The following is a 22631-nucleotide window of genomic DNA, read 5'->3' on the forward strand; positions in this document are numbered from 1 at the left end:
TTAAACTGTTGGAGCATTTCTTGTCACAAAACTATCAAAGTAGAGTTGTCAATCTCTTCTTAGGACAAATTGCCAAGTAAATGGTCCTGTATTGGAATGTCAAATCTTCGGTGATGCCAAACAACTCATCTGATTGATATCAAACGAAACGAGATATGAAACATTTGAGAATAGCTAAGCTTGTCCCCATTTCTTAAGGCAATCTTATTGTCATTCTGTCACTTGCTACAGTAACTAAAAGGAAGAAAGGAAAGGAAAAAGAAAATATTTATTCCTATTATGTATCTCCAAACTTTTGAAAAATTTCTTATTTCTAGTATTCTTGGAGTTTGCCTCTATCACTAGCATGCAGTATCAACTAGTGAGGTTTTCAGTCCAGGAATTTAAAACACAAACAGTGTTTTAAATAGGCATTCAGTCACCAGAAGATGATTTTCACAGTGAAACTGGACTTGTGAGATGACTATTGCCTTCATCTGTAATGTGTTCATTTAATCTGTATCTCTAGTATTAATCATACACTTTGCATTGCTTTCAGATGAGCCTTTCAGCATTAGCTAAATTCTAAGCTAGCCTTTGTAATAGCGTGATTTAGAAATTTTCTGTTTGTACTAAAACCAAACAAAATTCAGAAGTATCACACATGAGTGATTACTTTATCAAAAAAACCTACAATTTTGCACTTGAAGCTCTTTTTAAGCTGTGGTAGTGCGAATGGCTCAAAATTTTATATATTCAAAAAAAAGCGGCCTTCTGGTTATTCAATAACGGGGGCATAATTTCCACACTGGTAACATTAATATGTAAATATAGGCATATTGCTGAGAAAAGGAAAGAAAAAACTGAGGGCTTTTGGAAAAAAGAGAATGTATTTTCTGTATGAAGAAACTGCTGGATTTGTACAGAGCGAAACACTGTTTTTTCCTTATTCTTTTATTTCATTTAGTGTTGCTGTGACGAGATCCAGAGATGTACCATCCTTTGGACCACCTATTCCAAAAGGTGTGACGTTTCCTAAGTCAAATGTGTTCAGGGACTTCTTACTAGCCAAGGTCATTAATGCAGAGAATGCTGCTCATAAATCAGAAAAGTTTCGCGCAATGGCCACCAGGACCCGGCAAGAGTACCTGAAAGACTTGGCAGAGAAGAATGTCACCAACACACCTATTGACCCTTCTGGCAAGTTCCCATTCATCTCACTTGCTTCAAAAAAGAAAGAAAAGTCCAAACCTTATCCAGGAGCAGAGATCTATAGTTCTGGTGCGATTGTATGGAGTGTCCATGCAAAAGACTACAGCAAGGGTATGGAAATAGACTGTCTCCTAGGCATCTCTAATGAGTTTGTAGTCCTCATTGAACAGGACACAAAAAGCGTGGTGTTCAATTGCTCCTGTCGAGATGTGATAGGGTGGACTTCAACGGACACAAATATCAAAATATTCTATGAGAGAGGTGAATGTGTGTCTTTGGAGAGCTTCATCAGCAACATTGATGATATCAAAGAGATCGTCAAAAGGCTGGAGGTTAGAATGTGTTCTATTGTTTGGTTCCTCTTCTTTACTTTCTTCTCTCACCCAGCTGCCAAGTAAAGCTTCAATTTAAATAATGCCTGGGATCCCTAAAACTTTTCATTTTTTGTCACAAAATCTGTAAGGACTCTCCTGCGCTTATTTCTCAAAATCCGATATTGCTTTTGCTTTTATCTGATAACAACCAACCTCAGTGGGTTGTGTGCGTGTCAGAAATATCTCAATATATTCAAAAGAGCAGGTCCTTCAGATGCATAATTTGCTCCCACACAACAAATACAGAAGTGTCACATTATTTTTCTTTTTTCTCTCCCCTTTCTCTGTTTTATAGGCTTGTTGTATCTTGTTTCAAACAAAACTGCAATATCTTTGAGATTGATTAAGTATGTTGCTAGCAGGGTGCAGTCCCAATCCCCATTGCAACCTTCAGATATTCTCTGAATGCATGTGGTAAACTAAAAATGCAGTGAATCATGGTATCTCTCTATAAAACATCTGTCCATGTCATTTTTTTTCCAGTTAAGTTATGAAAGGATGTGTTATGTTTCACTGTCTTTCCTGTTATTTCACCACTGTAGTTGTACAATGACCAGGAAAAAAAGGAAACCTAGACCCTATTAAATTGCTTTTGATGGTATTCATGGTCATGGGACATAAAAGAGTTGGCATAGCCCCCAGTTTACTGTGCTTAGTAGCTGCATGCCACCACATTCTGACTGAAAGTAATCTTGCAGCTTACTGAAACAGCTGGAAATGTAGAGTGGTTGTTTGGCTGCTAAACTGTAAAAGATAGCGATGCTTGTGTAACTCCATGTGTTTTTCTATTATGTACTGCTATGTACCTTCTAAAATTCATGTGGTTTCAGTAGAAATTCCAAGGCAGAACTTGGCTAATCAGATTCTACTGAAAATACTAGTTTGCGAGACAAGATCCATTTCAACTGATTATGAACCTAGGTCTGAAATATATAGTCCTTGATCATGTCCCACCGTTGTCCTTGGGAGTTGGTTGACTGTACAAAAATGGGGTGCTTAAAACCTCTGTTAGCACTGGAGGTCTCTCAGTGCCTTAAATTCTGTCTTCATTTCAATTCACAGCTTGTGACTAAGGGCTGTGAAACAGTGGAAATGACTCTGCGTAGGAACGGTCTGGGTCAGCTGGGTTTCCACGTGAACTATGAAGGCATTGTGGCGGACGTTGAGCCCTATGGCTACGCGTGGCAGGCGGGACTGCGGCAGGGCAGCCGGCTGGTGGAAATCTGCAAGGTGGCTGTAGCCACGCTGAGCCACGAGCAAATGATTGATCTTCTCAGAACATCGGTAACAGTGAAGGTCGTCATTGTCCCTCCATATGAGGACTGCACACCACGCAGGTATTGTATAGTAGCTATATTTGCTCTGAAATAATCGTATTTTTGGGGTTGCGGGGGAAGAAACACCACAGAATAAGTGTTAACCTCCAAAAACAATGCTATAATTGCAATACAGTATCTAGTATTGCAAGGTGAAAGAGGAAAGCAGGAAAAACCACCCATATTCAGTCTCCAGCCACCCCTGCCCCTCCAGACATTAACTGAATACCAAAATTTAATAAATATGTGAAGAAGTTCATGGAAATCAAACAACTTTTTGGTGAAAATTGTGTGGTTAGGATTCATCAAAATGAATCATACACGTCCCTTCCTGCTATCCCATTTGTTGGTAATTTGTAATGCCTGGAGATATAATTCTTGAAAGCTATGAATAGACTTACATTCTTCTATTTTCACAGTAAGTCAGGCTGTAAATGATAAGGGTTTATGAAAGGTATGGATCTGGCCAGAGAAATTGCTTCAAACACTAGTTCTTCTTTACTTGGTAATAGATCTTGCTGCATCTCTCTCACTTCCCATCCGTATTTAGCCTGAACCTTGTGTCAACTGTATTATTGTTTTATAGTTTTAAAAGTTACTTGGTCAGAAATAAGCAGTAATACATGCTTTTTTTGTTAAACTATACATTAGGTCCCTCCATTTCTTCAGGATTCATATGTGAGTTTTTATAATTTTTACTGCTCCCATCTGAACTCTCAGCATTTGTCTGTAACATTCAGCCACATCACTAAATCTGATTCCTGTATTCCTGACATCCTGTATTTATATCTTGCAAATGCTTTATGATTAAAATGGAATGATTTTTAATAGAATAAATTTGCCCTCAGGCTAGCTGAAGGTTTATGCTAGATTTGCCAAGAAGAAGCCAGTACAGTTACCAAAGTTCAGTGTGTTCTTGGACTGAGAGACAGATAGCATTTTGCACGGCTGTTTTCTAATCAGTCAATATCTTTGTAGGGTAGGTGCTAAATCTTTGTATACTTAAGGTTGGGGCTGAACTTAAATTCATATTTATTTCATTGATATGAAATTGTGTCTCTGAGAAAGACCTTCTACTTCTATAAAAGAAAAATCCATGTTTGTTTTTACTGTGAGCTATTTACCTTTTGTAAATAGTAAGAAAAAAGGAACAGAGAGAAAAGGAATTTTATTTGTCCTTTAGTTGTCAGTGGAAAATTGAAAACATGTCAGGAATTAAAATGAGCAGTGGCATAAGGTCACTCATGAGGTATTTGGAAAGCTTTTGAACAGTATTTAGCAACCCAAGCAAATGGAAAGTTCAGCTACAGTCACTGCAAAAGGATTACAGCCGAAAAATCTGTGTGGAAAGCACAGATCCTATTATTCCTGAACTAAATTAAGGACAGCCAAAAGCAGGCTTACCTTTAGTTCATCCAAACCCATAGCAGTAACAGAAATGACTGCACTTCTTTAAATACTGTACTCAGTATCAGTGAGTTTTATTGTTGTCTCGTAGTGAGCAAATGTTCATGGTGGGTTATTGCTAGTTATAAAATTCCATAAAGCAACTCTTGATGCTGTTTACTCTATCCAGAATCATAAAGGTTCAGGAACTGTGTCTTGAATTTGTCACTGTCCTAGAAAGAGATTTCAGTTAAATGTTTACACAAAGCAATTTCTCTTTTGGCAATCAGTTTTCTGAAATTGGAGTCCTTTCGTTGTGTCCTCTGGAGGCCATTTAGTATTTCTACTGCAGTAACTTCTGCAGACCGTAACTGAAATGAAGATCCATTCTGCTTGGAACAGTACATTCATATGAGAAGCAGTCCCTATCCTAATAAATTGATTGGCATGAAGTTAGAGGAAGAGCAGAGATGCAGTTAGATAAGCTGACTTGACAACAGACACATGTACAAGGTCAGTAGCAGATGCAAAAATATAACCAAATACCCCGATTCATATTCTAATGCCTTATTATGGTTTATCTCTATTAAACCACAGTCATTAAAGCATGGCTGCTGAACTCATTTAGTGGACTGATTGCTGACCTTGAAGTTAAGGACACAGCATCCAGAGGAAATTGTGTATTCCTGCTTCTTAAACTGTAATTATGTCGAGGGGAAAAAAAAAGAAACCCAAACTACTGAAGTACATAAGCACTAGGGGAAGAATAGCAGAGAATATGAAGTGGAAAGAAGAAACAAGGATATCAGTATTTTAGTTCAGTTGTGAGTGGACTTTGAAAACAAATCTCCAGATCATCCCTATCTACTGTGCAGTTGATCACATCAGAGTGGCCTGGGAGCACTTTCAGATGAAGCTCAACTACACGTGCTTCAGAAGCACAGCTCATGCCTTCCAGCCACTGATTTAATTTGTAGGTCCAGTCTAAAGGGTAGGCCAAAGTAAAACCACAAAATGAGTTTATTGTGGACAGCAAGACCTCAGCACGAACTGTTTCACTTTGTCTTCTCCTGTTAGCCTGTACAACTTATTATCTGGCCATTCTGACATTAGCAAGTTCTGTTTTGTTTTCTATTTTAGCTGGGAAGAGATACTGATATTTCTCACCCCTAATGGTGTAATCACTTAGAGGAAGAGCTAGAAGTTCAAAATTTTGCACTGATTGGTTATTTTTCTTCCCATTAGATAGTGATGTGTGTAGATAAACAAAGTAATTGTGATAAAAATATTTACTCATATATATATGTATATAAACTTGTTAAGAGAAATACCAACATTATTCTCAAGGAAACTGAAGGCCAAATTTATTTTCCAAGTATCTCATTTGAAATGTGTGCAGAAGTTTACCCTGCTTCTTATGTGGATTGCATTAGCTTATGTGCTGTTCTAGTCCAATTTTTGTGATGTCCTGTTCCTTGGGAAGCAATGGGCATCTTTTGGGCTTGGCACCTACGATTTTGAGCAAGTGTTTTGTTTTCATAACATGCAGATTTATCAACTGAATTACTCCAAAGTCAAAGATGTTTGAAAATTAAGTGTAGTGCCTTACTTCATGGGACTCTTGTTTTTTAATGTCTGTTCATTAGAAAGACGTGTCTAGAAAAGAACAGACATATTAGGTCTTATTTGTTTGGGTACAGGTAAGTTCTAAAGCCCGTGACTTTTTCAAGTTAAGGAGTGGAGATACGAAGATGCCCTTCTAGCATATTTTTTTTTAGCTTTTATAACCCAGTAATCATATGAAGAGTATCAATGACCAACTGGAATGCTGCAGTGGATGACTGTAAACCCTTCTGAAGGGATAGACAAGGAAGGAGAGGTTTTTGGGGTAGCCCTGGATGTTAGGGAGTGATTGATTGTCTAGGGCTTAATGATGGTGACAGTAGGGTTGTTAATGGGTAAGAATTAGAGTGAAGACCAACAAGGCAGATACCATGGTAGGAGTCTGTTATGGATCACTCACCAGGAAGACGAGGCAGACTCTCACCATCACTATTCCTTTATCTGGGGTGGGACTTCAACTTACCAGATGTCTACTGAAAATACAATACAGAAGAGGGGAAACAGCCCAGGAGCTTCCTGGAGTGTGTGAAAGATAATTATATAGGGGAGTTGACCTGCTGTACCTGCTGTTTATAAACAGAAAAGGTGGGTCATGTGCTGGGTGGAGGCCATTCTGGGCACATGAAATGGTAGAGTTTTCAGTTATCAGAAGGTAAGGAAGAGTGATCAGCAGAACTGCCACTCTGGACTTCTGGAGGGCAGACTTTGGCTTGTTGAGGAGCCTGATTGATAAAATCCCTTGGGAATCAGCGTTGAAGAGCAAAGAAGTCCAGGGAGGTTGCATGTGTTTTAAGAAGGAAATCTTAAAGGCTCAGGAGCAGGCTGTCTGCATGTGTTGGAAGATGAGCTGGCAAGGAAGAAGACCAACCTGGCTGAACAGAGATTTGGCTAGAACTCTGGAAAAAAAATGAGAGTTCATGATATTTGAAAGAAGAGGCAGGCAACTCAGGTGGACAACGAGGATATTGTGAGGTTATACAGGGAGAAAATTAAAAGGGTCAAAACTCAATTGGAAATTAATCTGATTCTGTTAATACATTAAGAACAAAAGAGGACCGAGGAGAATCTCCATCCTTTATTGGATGTGGGAGGAAACATAGTGGCAAAGGATGAGGAAATGGCTGAGGTACTTAATGCCTTCTTTCCCTCAGCCTTTAATAGTAAGACCAGTTGATCTCCGAGTACTCAGCCTCCTGCCCTGGAAGGCAGGGACAGGGAGAAGAATGAATCTCCCATAATCCAAGGGGAAATGCTCAGCAACCTGCATACACACACAAGTCTATGGACTGGATGGGTTCCACATGGGAATACTAAGAAAGTTGGTGCAAGCGCTCACCAAGCTACTCTCCATCATTTATCAGCAGTCCTGGCTAACCAGGGAGCTCCTAGGTGACTGGAGGCTAGCCAGTGTGATGTCCACCTACAGGAAGGGTCAGAAGGAGGATAAAAGGAACTACAGGCCTGTCAACCTGACCTTGATGCTGGGGAAGGTCATAGAGTAGATCATCTTGAGTGCCATTGTGAAACGTACCGGACAAAGAGGGGATCTGGCCCAACCAGTGTGCGTTTGAAAGGCAGATCCTGTTTGAATAACTCAGCCTCCTTCTGTGAGAAGGTGACCCCCTTGGTGGATGAAGGAAAGGCTGTGGATGTTGTTTACCTAAACTTTAGTAAAGGCTTTGAGACCATTTCCTGGAGAAACTGGCCACTCATGGCTTGTACAGGTGCCCTGTTTGCTGGATAAGAAAAATGGCTGGATAGCTGGGCCCAAAGAACAGTAATGGAGTTACATCCAGTTGGCATCCAGTCACTAGTGGTGTTTCCCAGGGCTCATTATTGGAGCCCATCCTGTTTCATCTCATTACCATTGATCTGAACAAGGGGATCAAGTGCACCCTCAGTCAGTTCACAGATGACACTGTGCTGGTGGGAGTGTTGGTCTGCTGGAGAGTAGGAAGGCTCTGCAGATGGATCTGAACAGGCTGGATTGATGGGTTAAGGCCAACTGTATGAGGCCAATGGCATCCTGGCCTGTATCAAGAACAGTGTGGCCAGCAGGAGCAGGGAAGTGATCCTTCCCCTGTACTCAGTGCTGATGAGGCCGCACCTTGAGTACTATGTTCAGCTCTGGGCCCCTCAGTTCAGGAAGGATATTGAGGTGCTGGAGCGGGTCCAGAGAAGAGCAACCAGGCTTTATTAAGATTTCGATTCTTGTGAACAGGATGTATTTATTTAATTTTTTATAACAACCTCATAATTTCTTTGTTTCCAGGAGTTCTTCAGAAAACTACCGTATGCCAGTGATGGAGTACAAAGTGAATGAAGGAATGCCGTATGAATTCAAATTTCCCTTCAGGAATAATAACAAATGGCAGCGAAATGCAAGCAAAGGACAGGGACCTCATGTGGCTCAGGTACCTTCTCAAATACAGAGTCCAGTGCCATCTAGGATTGGCTCTGGAAAAGGAGAAGGGAAAATGCCACCTCCAGAACGAGCGGCCAACATTCCCCGAAGCATCTCTAGTGATGGGCGCCCATTGGAGAGCCGGAGGTACGTGTTTGCTTTGCGAGTGGCTTTTCATTGCTGCTCAGAATCTGGTCAGCAAAAATTCACTAGAGTTTTGTCTAAGTATCTGAAGACTGCTTTTAATCTTGGTTTTATTTAGTCAAAAGAGAGCATGAATAGCCAAAAGGAAATACCTTTCCTCGTGTGATTAACCACCAAATGAAGTATTCTGGGATTTTGTTCCCCTGTGTTGGTATTCTGAAAATGCTATATTGTTATTTAAGTTTTAAATGAGCTACAATCGAAGTTTTAAAGCTATGTTCATGAACTACTGCATTTTGAAAAAAGAAATCAAAAATTTATCTTGTTCATGAGCTTGGTGGAATTACCTAAAGCACCCAAGGCAGAAATAGCATCTGATAGAAATTTTAGCAGAATTCTGACCAGCACAGAAAGCAAATTTTTCTGACTGAGGAGTGTTAAGACTTTTTAGGCTAGAGAAGAAATTGTTTTATGTTTCAATTTCTCCAAGGTGATTTGGGGTTTTCTGGTTTTTTGAGTTTTTGAATCAAGAAAGCAATTAGTAAGATAAAGGTATCATGTCACAGTATTTTCATTCTTTCATGGGAAAATATGTATTTGATTGTATTCAAATGAACTGTCATTGTTTTGATTATCTATACAAATCTGTCATTGCATTTACAGTGAGACCTGTGGAGGGAAACAAGCTTATAGCTTGTATTTCTTACTTTGGACAGTTCTTTAGGGAGGGAAAAAACTTTATATGGGTTCTGATCATGCTGTGTGGTTGAAAAATAAAAAGCAGTAGTAATAAGAAAGGGTGTTCTAATGAATTAACCTAAAGCATTTTTCACATTATGGAGAACTGGGGATAAAAAAAATTGTTTAAAGATGGTACAACCAAGACCAAGAAACTACTTAAGTGAAATTGAAACTTCTGTGTAGGACACCTTGTTAAGAAATTATAATACTTGGTAAGGAATTAATTTTCGTAGTTTCTTTTTCATAGATGAATACTTTAATCTCCCATCAGTATGAATTGCAAAACAATATTTGCAACACTGAAGACACTAATAATTTCACAGACAACCTGACTAGATTGTCTGTGAAAAAGGTTGCAGAAGCCATGGAAGTGCTGGACTTGGCTCTCTAATGATATATTTGGACCAACAAAGCAGCATGTAGCAATGCAATTTTTATCTGCCTGTTACAGCTGAAGACAGGTAGATGCTGAATTGGAAGGAATAAGAGCTGAGGTGGTGGGGTTTTTTGCTCTCTCCAGTGCTGTAGAATCTCGCTCCGTAGTTACAGAAGGTATAGTAATTCCCGGGCAAAGTTTAAGGCAGTGACAGATAATCAGATTCAGTTGCATTACTGTTTTTTTCAGACACTTCCATCTCTTCATGGTATTAAACAAAGAGCTTTGTCTAGAATCTTTAGTTGGCTGTTCTGCAACTTGTGTCCAAGAGGGAGCCTTTGGCTGCATCAAGAGATGGGATATTAACAACGGAGCATTTCTTGTGCATAAAATCATATGCAGGCAGCATCGTACACCTAAAGCATTCAAGCTTTATCCAGTCACTGAAGGCTTGGAGTTATGGCCTGAAAAATGTTTACAAAGTGAAAATTACATTCCCATAAAGTCAGTATTAGTCTTGAAAAAGTGAAACCTTGACTTTCCATTTTCTTCTTTTTCAGGGCATGCAGCTGGGTTTTTTCTCCTGTAGACATTCTTTTAATCCTTAAAAGTATATTATCAAAGTAACTTTTAAATTTTGCTGGAAATATTTTTGGATGCCTGAAAACTGTCTTCTCTCATCTTTTGATCTGCTAAACATATTAGTCTTGACTGAATCAAGTTTAAATATATCAGCAGTTGCATAAGGTTACCATCATTTCAGTTAAAGTAAAGAAAAATACATTTTTGTCATTTTATTGAATAGTAGAGTGGGGAAAAAAAGCCCAAGAAAAAACTCACTGCAAGACTTACTTGTCTTTTCTCTACATGATAAAAGAAAGCTTTGCTTTTGGGGAAGCTCAGATAATTTCTTATTGCGTAAAATCTTGAAATCAACTAAGATGAGATTCTCATAGGCCTCGTAACTACTGCCTCATTAAATTTTTCACCACTAACTTTCATACTTTTTCCTAGAGTAAAGATCACCTGTCAGGTATTTCCCTCTTTGAGTGCAAAGTGCTCTGAGAGTACAGGTAGTACAGTTGTAATGTTTTTAAATTACCTACTAGTGATATTTTACTGATGGTCAGTTTATATAGCCAGAAGCTATAAATATGCACACTGAGTGAAATAAATTTATTTTTTACCCTTGTTGATATATTCCCTTTAGTTCATTTAACTGTGTTAGAAATAAATAAAAACTGCATTACCAGTCTTGAGAACAGAATTTCACTTCATATACATAAAAACATCTTGTCTCCCTGTAGAGACTGCTATTGTAGGTGAGAGAGTAGGTCGCTTGACAGTCCCTGACTCTGAGAAGGCAGACAAATGTCCAGTCCCTGTGTCTAACCAGCAGAGTGCTTAAATTTGCCCTTACTAAATAGATTGTCTTCATAAATCTGACTTAATAGCTTATACTTAAATTTTCCCTGATCCTCATGGTATTCTGGATCCTTGAATGTAGCTGTGATTGATACGGATATTTGTAGGCAGGAGGAATAGCCCAAAATTTTATAAATCATAAAATAAATCTCTAATGTTACTGCAACATTAAGACTGAAAAATCTAATAATCTAAATGCAATAATTTCCAAGTCATGGTTTATTTCACAACATTAATTAGTCCACATGGGACACTATATAGCCTATAACCCAAAATAAATATCAGAGGGATACATTAAGGAAAACAACAATAAACCACATATATGTGAATTATGCCAGGGCTAATGTTATTGGAGAAGATGCAATTATAGAGCTTGATTTTTTTTTCTTTCTCCCAGTTTTCATTATTTAATTTTGTACACTTGGTTTCCACACTTTATCAAGAAAGGAGGCAAGATAGTGGAAGATAATAATTTGTTCTTCATTAATTTATCATAAACTGGAACCAGTCTTAACTAAAACTTGATTTGACAAACATTTGAAAAGTATGAAAATCAGTGGTCAAAGCATGCTGGCTGGACTTGAGCACTTCAGTGTGCAGTTGAGTACTGTACTGGATGAAAGCTCAAGGCTCTAACTAGAAAACTTCTGAGTGCTGTCAGTCATTAAACCAAATGGAAGATTGAATTATGGTATGACTGTAGTCATGCACTGGCAGTAAAATTCCACAATATGGAATTATTAGGACAATATCCTTAAGAATGGTTTTACGTCTTGCTGAGGACTTCTCTGAAGCACAGTCTTGCCCTAAGATTTCATACTGTTTTGAACAATGCCCGTGTAGCCAGTGATAGTAAATGTGCCAGTAGTAGTTTATAGGTTAGTTCTTGCAGATGGACTCTAATTTAAATTGTTCCCACATTATATAAAAATCCTAATCTGCTGCTGCTTAATTTGAATAAGTTTTTTTTTCTAATATAAACAAGGTGTGTGTGCTCATCTTGCTACCTGTCAAGTGAACATTGTAGCACACGTGTTGCCTACTTCACAGGGTTTGAGGATTCGTTATTTTAAGGTTCTCATAACGTTCTTCAAATTAAAACATGTACTAACATGAGATTATATATTACACACTTCCTATTAGCTCCAGGACCTAGAGCTGAATGTAGCAGTGGAAAATCAAAGGTTTATTGAGACACATGACTGAATGGCCAAACTTATGTGATCCAAAAGTTTCCCCATCTGAGAAGAGCTATGCTGAATCATGACAAATATTGGTCTGTCTTGTTTAACAGTGGTCATCAGCAGGGACCAGGGAAAAGTGTAAGAAATGCTTACAAATGTAAAGGAAGACTCTTTACCCTGTCTGATGGTCCTCTGGCTGTCTACCATTTAAGATTGCCTGGTGCTGGATATAACCTATAGTGCTCTGTTTAATAGCTGTGGATGGTATCTCTTCATCCAGGTGCCTGCTAGTTTGTCTTTCGATACTTCTAGGTCTCCTACATGTTCTTTTGTCAGGAGGGATGATGTGTAATCATTATTTGCTTGATCCAGTACAGTTCACGTTTGAATGGACTGAAGCAGATACAATAGTTTCTCTGTAATCTGTGGGCCCATATAGCCTGTTCAATGTGTCTTCATACACAAGCTGTTCTGCACCTCTGGTTGTCCCATTGCCTGCTTCTATATATTTTCTTGTTACAGTATGTGTTTTCTGAAATGTGATGAGCAAATTGAAAAATACTTGAGAAGGTATATGGTGTGGAGTGAGACGGTACAACGTGACACCCTGATGGCGTTTTCTGTTTCATTCACTATCCCCTTCCTCAAAATTATTGATTTTTTTTTTCCTTTTTGAATGGATTGGTTTTCTTTAAACATGAGAGCATAGAGGCGGTGTTTGCAGAGAATTGTCACAGCTTGCAGTATTATTAGGATTGCAAAAGTCAAACACATGGAAGGTAAACATGCCAGCATTAAGATTTGCTGTGCTGTTTTATTCCAAACTCTTGTGTAACCGTATTTTCAGATGCTTCCATTGATTAAATTATGGGAATTTAACAGAGGACATCTGCCTCATTCAGTTCACACAGTGGATGCAGCTCATTAAAGAAGAGCTATTTAATATTTTATTTTCCTCTTCATTACTCCATCTCTTATTTACTGGATGACATTCAAATCCTGTTGTAAAGATGCAATTACTCCCTCTAAACTTTACAGTGGTGCCCATTACTGTAGTTTCTGAATGCTTCATGGGTATTAATTAAACTTAATTTTCAGAATTCTTGTGTGAGAAGACGTGTCTTTGGCCCTCTTCAGATTAAGAACAAAGGTAGAGAGACAAATAATGTTCTAATCATTTGCTGTGTCGTATTTTGGGCATCTCACATTTGGAAGTGTGCCCAGCATTGTTAATATTTTTTTTTTTAATATTAAAATTACAGCTTCAGTTGACTTCAGCTGCTTTAGTAAGTTTTCAGCTCAGAGGTATATTGGGCCTTGGAATCAAATAAGGCCTTTGAAAAACTTGCATTTAGTGACTACTAGCGAAAAATGGTCATTAGCAAATACATCAGTGGTCATATTGGAGTGCTGCAGCAAGTGCAAAGTAAGAATTCAGCTTGCTAAGTCAGCACTGAAATGCCTTGACTGTAAGGCCATTTTCCCTCTTCTGCCAGATTGCATTTCCTTCGCTTCTGAGCTGTGCAGCTCTTACAGGAGAAGTTGTAGCACAAAGTAGGACCTGTGCCCCATGCAGGTTTAAGGGAAAAGGCACCTGTGTATCATCACATAACTGCCTTAGGCCCCAGGCACAAAGTGTGCTAGACTGATGTTTTTCATATAGTATTGCATGCCTATATATAGTGAAGACGTGGGGAAAATTACAGTTAATGACATGGAAATTAATTTATTGAGAGCAAGATGAATGCTTTCGATGTCTGTGTTGTCATACTAAACAAAGTAAATGTATATCCATCCCACTCATTGCCTTCACAAAAGACTTGGCAAGACTCAACCAGTTCTTTCAGGGTGAACTGGATTTGTTAGAACTAAATCATGCGTGGTATAATCCTAGTTCAATTGACTGCAATGTAATTGTATCTGTTTAATGCAATGGATGCTTGACCTGTTTTTAAAGTTAGTTTTGGGACTTATGCACTTACTATTTTGGAATTTCTTCTTAAAGCTGTCTTTTGAAATAGGTAAGATCTTACTTTAATATGATTTTTAATTCATAATATAAAACAAACTCAGAATTTCTTAGCTATAAGGGTGTATGGCTAACACAATACACCTGTCTTGGGATGTGCCTTTCATCAATAGATTTCAAAGGAGCTTGAAAAGTAAATTTGAACTAATTTACTCTAAAGTTCTTTTGTCTTAGTTACATGTTCCACAGAAAAGGAAATGTCTTGTACTATTAGTGGTTTTTAGTGCAACTGTGAACTGTACTAAGGAAAAATTATTTCTGCTTTAAGTAATAGAATGTCTTACCTGAGTAGTTGTTCATTGCTGTTTGGTTCAGACTGCATTTATAATACAATTTTGTTTGCCCTCAAGGTCTTTCATCTTTGTAAATGAGTTATAACTCAATGACACAGTTCTGAAATCTTGAGATTCCTTCTGAACAGTGCTGTCACTTTTTGGTAAGGCATAGGAAGTAAAGAAAAGGCAGAGCTGAATCTGAAGTGAAAATGTAAGCATTTTCCAACAGGAAATAATTTTATAGAAATTATTCGAGAAGTAATTGGTTTCCTTGCCATCAGTTCTAATTTGGTATTGGGGGAAAAGGTCATACTTTTAAATGGTGTATTGCTTTGCAATCATAACTAAGTTTAAATGTGTGTGCCTATATAAGTGAGTGAATGCTACTGAAATTGCATTTTTTGTCAGACAAACTAATTTTTATTTTCTCTTTCTAAGAGTGCTTCTGGAAAAATGAACTGCTTGGTTTATGGGTCTCCCCAAGTTTCCAAGTCTTGAACCATGTTCTTTGCAATCAAGTATTTCAGATATGTGACGTGATAAATGTGTGATAAGTTAAATTCAGTTTGGTAGTCTAGAAAGGAATTACTGCATTTGGTATGGTACTCATCATGGTCAGGCATTAGATAATTCCTTTCTTTTATCAAAAAAAAGAGTTACTGTTAGTCATATGCACTTTATGGAATTCTAGATGATCAAGATGTTCGATCCAGTCCTACAGCTCTTTCCATTTTAAGATGTTGTTAGTTTACTGCTTTTTTGCAGTAGTACTGAGGACAAATGCACACTTGTTATGAATATATGTATATATGCACATACACACCTGCTTGGAAATATACACATACATGAGTAACATTAATCAGTGCAGTGGTGGTTTTCTGGTTTTCAAAAGTTTTTAACTTTTGAAGTTCTTACAGTATTGTGGTGAGAGCTGATTTAAAATCTGACACGCCTTTACAGATAAAGATTAAATGTCTAGGCTAAGATCTTCTAAATCCCCAGATCTGAGTTGTGTACTGAGGCAACTATCTGTATGTTTCACTGAAATCAGCATCCATTTTTCAAATACTGAATCGCTGTTTAACTTGTGCAACTTACAGTATTTTTCCTAGATAAAATGAATAAAGGTTTGTATTCACAGTAGGGGTTTGATGTTCATGAACTCAGACTCCACTTAAATCGCTGTGAAAGTTCTCAGTGGCTTCAGTCACCACTGAGTAGAACAAAGAAGAACAAAGAATTAGCTAAGAGCACTGAATTGGGTTGGGGTTTGGGAAACAAAATGCTGACAATTCTCTAAAAAAGCCTTCAACTCTACAGGCTGCATGAGTCAAGCAGTATAAGCCTGCTGCTTCCAGCCATTCTGCTCAGGTGCATGTGTTGCAGTTCTAGACTATTTGCTGTATGGTTATTCTGACAGTTGAAGGCTTCATATGAATCAGAGTTCTGATATGTTAAGATAGTTTTATATTACAATGTTAAACATTTAGGAAAATGTTGAGGTGTTATAGTTAGCATTGCGGGTTTTTTTTGTCCTTTTGTCTTATTGTGGACAATTTGGTGGCATGGAGATAAGCTTGATGCTCTTGGAAGAGTTTGCATAGACAGCTCACTATAGTTAGTTTAAATTTCAGGCAGGAGTTTGCTGTGAGAATTAGGAATATTTTCTTCTGTTTGATAGTCCAGGAGTTGGACTTGGTGATCCTTGTTGGTCCCTTCCAACTTGGCCTATTCTGGGATTCTGTGTTTTGATGAGGAGTGTCATGCTTCATTATTCTTGACAATCAATTTGTAACAACAGATCGTGACTTTAGAAACTCAGATTATTTTCTAGTGTGTGTCAGGATGTTCTTTCCACACTGACCTTTCCTCATTTACTCCCCTGCATCCAGGTTTTTATAGTTGATTTTTTTCATGGTTTCCAGTAGATTAATAAGAGGAAAATGTCTGATCCTTCAACTGATACAATTTCTACTGTCTCTGTGATGCCGTTGTTTTCTTTCCTGATGTGACAGTTTGCATGGTAGTGTTCATCATGCTTTGCAGTCTGATCTTGCTGTTCTGTATTGCTGATTTGACCAGTTCATTTCCTTGGAACAGACTGTCTCCTGGCTCTGATGTCTACGTCACAGTTTCATCCATTGCCTTAGCGAGATCGCAACAGTGCCGTAATTCTCCAAGCAACTTATCATCCTCAAGTGACACTGGCTCTACTGGAGGCACATACAGACAAAAATCTATGCCAGAAGGGTAGGCACCAGCCTTTTTACATATTCCAAACATATTGTTCTCTGTTTCATTTGTTGGAACGTATATTAAACTAAAGGAGTGCTTACACGGCCTCCTGTCAGCCGTTGTTTACATGTATTAAACTATGTTTGTTTTCAAATATCGCTGTCATGCTTCTTGAAAAAGCCAGTTTTAAAAATCCCTTGCTTTCCCCTTTCACCTTTGCAATCTAACCTCTCGCTCTGATCCTGGTCTACAACTGCTCAGGTTACTGTACAAAGAGATCTTTATGTATTTAAAAATCTTCATTAAAGGTAGTTAATGAAGTGTGACCAACTGCTTCATTTCACAGGTTTAGATTGTGAAATAAAAAAAGTAATAGGTTTGGGACTTTGCAGTCTGCTAATAGCTGAATAGTGTAGAGTGCAACTAAGACTTCAGATGTCTAGGCACAAAAGTGCTAATTAGTCCACAGCTGGCTTCTTTTTCACATATTCACAGTCATCCTGTTTTAAGGCTTCCAACATTCCAGAAATCTTCAAACTCTCTGAAGTGATCCAGTGTCAATGTAAGGGGCAACTTGCAGAGGAATAAATTAAATCTGTATCATTTTCAGAGAGCACCAAAAGGAGCAATAAATCAAACATCTCCAAATAGAGAAAAAAATAATTCACAGCAGAAGAGCTGTCTACCACATTCCAAATTACTTCCTATAGAGAAGATAAAGGGAAAAAATTGCTCATAGTTCACACTGCAAAGTTTCCCTCTGAAGTATTCTTGAGTACGTCTCAGGTCATTATGTGCAATTCATTTTGGTTCGGGTCTTTTATAAAGTAGAAATACCTTTTTCTCTATTTTAAAAAATATGTTATTAGTAAGATTGATTGCCATTGTTAGGAACTGCTTAGTACAAGGCACTGTCTTTTGCCTGTTTTAGGTACTCTGTGTCAGTCCAGAGAATGCTGTTCTGATCATGTATTTGAAAAAATGCTACTTCTTGCTCCACAGCACTGAAGATTTGCCCTCCCTGTCCTTCCTGCAGCTCAGTTTGAGGTTTTATGAAGAGTCGATCTCTTATCTGCTGCACATCTTCATGAAGGCTTTGATTCATAAGACTATCAGGCCTGTTCTGGTCATTGTTTATAAGGTTGTGCTTAAGTCCTACTCCATTAGGAGATTTGCTCTAAACCCATTAAACTTTGCTGTAGGGAAACTAGATAGAAGTGTGTCCAGGGCTCTACAGCTCGAAAAAAGCACATAACCTCTTTATATGCTGCATACTTTCTGGCTTATTCACATCACACCAGCAGCACTTGTGTTGCCTTGGAGCAGCTTGTGCTCCCAATATCTTGTCTGCTTTTTCCCAACTATGTCATTTGCACTACAAGAAAGGTATTGCTGCCATATGTCCTAAGACCGTCACAACCATAACTGCTTGAGTAGGAAGGGATTTTCAGACATTCTTGGGTTTTTGTTTTGAATCGACCTCAGCGCACACCAGCACCCATCCCAACCCTTTTTCATCTTATAACTTAATTATACACATATGTTCGCTACAGAATTCTTCAAGCATTTTGCAAGTTCAGCAAAGAGATTTGTCCTAAAAACCTTGAGTATACAGTCTTTTTGGTTTTGAAGTTTTAATTCAGTGGATGGAAACACTGTTTCAATGGAATAATGAAAGAATTAATGCATGAACTTTGCATGTTCCTTACTAGATGCTCTTTAAAAAGAAAACACTAAACTCCAATTATATTACTATTATGTTCTGTTCCTATAGGAAAAGCAGTTTGCCTCTCATACTGTCCTTGTACATGTGAATCATATTTACTTGGGACTTCCCAAACATTTTCTACCAGGCTCAATGGAAAGCATGAAAAATGTGATTATGAAGGAAACTTTTCCTCATCTCAATAAGCAATCTAATGTCTGTCACATTACTAGAAATCATTGCAGTTCCACGTACATGTTCTGTTGAGATTCATCTGAAAGACCAGATTCAGGGCAGCTCTGTGGCGATGTTCAGTGTTCAATTGCTAATAGAGAAGAGTTGGGCTGGAATAATGGCCAAGGGGGAACCATGTCCTGAAGGTCATCTTCCAGATGTGAGGTTCTGCTGTACTCTAGGTACTACTCAGTCCCTGAAATGTCCCAGTGCAGGAAGTCTCAACTGCATTGTTTGTGTATACATTTATTTCTTGTTGCATAGTATCACAGATTTGGAAAGTTTGTGAAATTTAAATGACCAGAAGCATGAGTAAGTCCAGTCTCTGTCAGACATTGGTGCAAGCAGTAACTGCTGCCTCTACTAGATTATTGTTCCATATCACAGACTGGATATAGGTAGAAACTTCACTGCCTTCAAGAATATCCAGATTGGTCTTGATGTATATATGTGTTTTGTATACTTATGCTGTGTTTACCTGAAGGTATGTGTATGTAATAAATGACTGTAGAATGTAAAATTTGATTAAAAAGTACCTAAATAGTAAGTTTCATCATATGATGTAGATAAAATGTATATTTAAACAATCTGACTGTTCTTTTAATCCAAATTGATTTCTCCTTTTTTTTTTCGGGGTTCTTTCTCCTTTGTACCCTAATGGGCTGTATATTTAAGTGGCATAAAATGTAACACCACCTGCATTTATTATTACTGCTGTTAAATAGCCCACTGCCTGTAAAAAGGCAGTCTAATGACATTTCTTGCTGCTGAGTTAGTAGAGCAGTGATTCTAATGAAATAAAATTAAAAATATGGTGGGTTTGTATATTTCTAAACTTGAAAAAAGATCCCACATCACCAAATATGCCAGATGCAAGACTGACTGCTTTTATGCATATGGACATTATGGAGGTTAGGTACAAAGACATTTCAAGAGAAAGTAAAATATCGATGCAGTGTAACTTCATTACACCGAGGTTTCTTGGGCTTTTGACTTTTAGATACCAGTTTCTAGTTATTTTATTATGAAAATATATTCTTCCCATTGTAGTCTACAAATCTTGAAAGTTTGAAAATTACCTCATATCAGTGCTTAAGAAACCAATCACTTTTCAAATGCTGTGTTTAGACTTTTTATGCATATGTTGAATTGGTATTGAACTCATCATGTTTCATTTAGGTATTTGATCAAGTGAAATCCTACCTAGTCTGTATGAATAGAAAAGGAAAAAACATTTACTCACTTCATGTAATTTCCTTTATGTAAATTGTTTATATCCAGAAGGCAGATATGTACAGGTTTTCCTCATGTTTTTTAATTCATCAAAATGTATGTTGATAAATAGGGAGCAGTGAACAAAAGGGAAGGAGGGTCATGTTTGGGTAAATTTTTAGAAGGCCCAGATTTCGATATGCGATATTTTGAAGGTGTGCTGCATGTTACAGGCATGTTCCAGCTGCTTGTCTTTTAAGGATGGGAGTGGGATTTTGTTGTTTTGAGTCATATGATGTTTCTTTGGTGGGTTAACAAATGCCTGAACTTGGAAGTGGGAGAACCACACTGAGCTTGTTCTCACAGTTGGGCAGGTGTCTTATGTTGGAGGTCGTGTGGGGCAGTCTGTAGCTGGTAAAGTGAACAGAAAGCACAGTTCTGGTTTTTTACTTTCTGTTATTTTGTTAGACATTAAAGCTGGAGAAACTCATTGATATATAGATGCTTTATCAACTTGTAATTCTGTGTGTTATTCTGGGCATGTGGAGTTAGTTCTATTTTTCCTTAAGGGTATGTCTGATTAAAAAAAAAAAATCTCAGAAATGCATTGTTCTTGATGAATTCTTAACGATTGATCTGCTATTCTGAACCCAGTAATTCTTACATACTTTTAAGTGATTTATATGTAATACAGAACTGTAGATTTAAGTTTTACAGGCATTTCTGGTACAGCACACAGACACTGTGTGTCTCCTTTGTCATTAACTTGTTCTCCTTGACTCTGTATTGAGGTTTCTGAAATCCATTTGACTAATCTGGCAGGATTTACAAAGTCCTTAGAACAGATTTTTCCTTTTGCTCTGTATGCTTTCTTTTACAGCAATAAGTGTATGTCTCACTGCTTTTCTACGGCTGTATTTAGCTTACGCTAGTCCACTCAAATTATTTTATGATCCAATAACTTAATAATTTATAGATTTTATAATCCCTAGGTTTTGAGAATCCATAACCAATACAGTCACCTTTATAGATGCTTACTGAAACTGTTTGGCAGTGTAATGTTGTGCCAAACAAATTCATGTTGTTGCCATATATATCTGCATCATGTAGAGGTATGACCTTGAAGCTCATTTAGTTAGAACACAGCAAGGTGTCTGAGATCCATGGGATTTTCCCAACAAACTTTCTGATGCTTTCTTTGACTAGTTTGAGATAGTGCTTTCACAGTTAAAAGGATCCAAACTTTAGCATTTTACTCATTGTGATGACTTTTCTGTAACCATGTAACAGTCTGGTTGTCTTTTTATGTAAACATCTATGTAAATGAAAACTAACAATTTTATTATTTCATGATGTTTTGGTCTGGTTTTTTTCCAATTGTATCATTGTAACCTGCTGTTCTCGATCAAAGATGCTCAATAAAATAATGTATACTGTAATCTTATGCATCAAAAGTGCTAAATGGGTCTAGAGTGCTGCCACAAAAATTAAATGGTAAAACATTATAAATCCCTTAAGCATTTGTGCTATGCGTTGGTCTGCCCTGTTGTTTGACACTGACTTCTTATAAGTGCTTTTTTTCCCCTTATGCGAGATTTTTGTATATTTAAAATCATTATCTGCTTTGTTTTTTGGGGAAAACAGGTTTGGAATTAGCCGTAGATCCCCTGCTTCCATTGACAGGCAGAACACGCAGTCAGATACGGGCGGTAGCGGCAAATCCACACCCAGCTGGCAAAGGAGTGAGGATAGTATCGTTGACCAGATAGGTAGGTAATGAATTCTTTACAATGAGCAAGTGGTGCTAACTGCAAGGTGACCTTGGCAATACCTCTCCATGCAGAGAGAACACCCTCTTAAGCGCTGTGTTTTCAGTGTCTTTGAAAGTTAACCTTGTTCATCAGGATGAATAATTAGGTCTGGAGCATGTACTGAAGCTTCCACAGTCTGCTTCCTTGAGACCTGTAAGTATCACCCGAGGAAGAAATGATTTCATTTCTTCATTTGACTGTGGGACTAAATCTACCTTAATGCTCTTACCCTGAAACACACTGTCTTTTTGGAAGCAGTTGGGTAGACACACTTGTTAATTTGTCTTGCCGTTGAGGACTTGTTTGACCTTCCCTACTCTCCTGAGTAGCTTGGCTTAGTTTAATTTTTGCTTAGTTTGTCTAAAGCACTTGTGATGCTCCTTTTCAAATGGGGATATATAAATGCAAATTGATTGTTTGATCATTGAAGCTATAAAAATACCATGTGCAAAATGGAAGAAATGCAGTTAGGTTTAAATAGTGAAGTCCATCTATGGCCAGGTAATTGCTTTCCACCAGTGTATAGATTTTCATTGCACATGGCAATTAAGCTGTCTGCTTAGGAAACACATTAACTACATAAAACAGCTAGGTACCGAGAATTTATATTATTAGGCCTTGCTTTGAAGCTTTTGCACATAGACCTTTTGCTACAGCTATGGCTTGACTTTAATGGGTACCAGTAAGATTCACACCAATGGAAATGTCCTGTCTACAAACAGCATTGATCCAACATGATGACTGTGGCTAAGGTTGCTAGATTGGTTTTTTCTAACTTTTTACCATAGATTAAACAATTCCATACTTTTTCAATTGCACATAAAGGTTATTTTACTGCATCAGTATACAAATGGACTAGTGTTGAACACAGAATAAGCTTCAGTGAGATCAGGAGTTTAAGGCGTATGCCAGCCTCAAGTTCTGAAGATGTACTTTGTTCACATACCTTTGTAACCTCGGTAACGC

General features: G+C 37.8%; 1 protein-coding gene across 4 annotated transcripts in view; it reads left to right on the forward strand.

Moving 5' to 3' along the window:
* Positions 1-22631, forward strand: part of SIPA1L1 (signal induced proliferation associated 1 like 1) — a 213278-nt gene that overhangs the window by 167364 nt on the left and 23283 nt on the right. For all 4 annotated transcript variants that reach the window (XM_050336206.1, XM_050336204.1, XM_050336202.1 and 1 more), the window contains 5 exons: positions 947-1523; positions 2628-2902; positions 8163-8441; positions 16569-16718; positions 21499-21623. In XM_050336206.1, coding sequence (XP_050192163.1) covers positions 947-1523; positions 2628-2902; positions 8163-8441; positions 16569-16718; positions 21499-21623 — 1406 coding nt within the window. The remainder of the gene's footprint in view (positions 1-946; positions 1524-2627; positions 2903-8162; positions 8442-16568; positions 16719-21498; positions 21624-22631) is intronic.

This window comes from Myiozetetes cayanensis, unplaced genomic scaffold (genome assembly GCF_022539395.1).
Source record: "Myiozetetes cayanensis isolate MyiCay16 unplaced genomic scaffold, myiCay2020 scf6-25, whole genome shotgun sequence".
Lineage (NCBI taxonomy): Eukaryota > Metazoa > Chordata > Aves > Passeriformes > Tyrannidae > Myiozetetes > Myiozetetes cayanensis.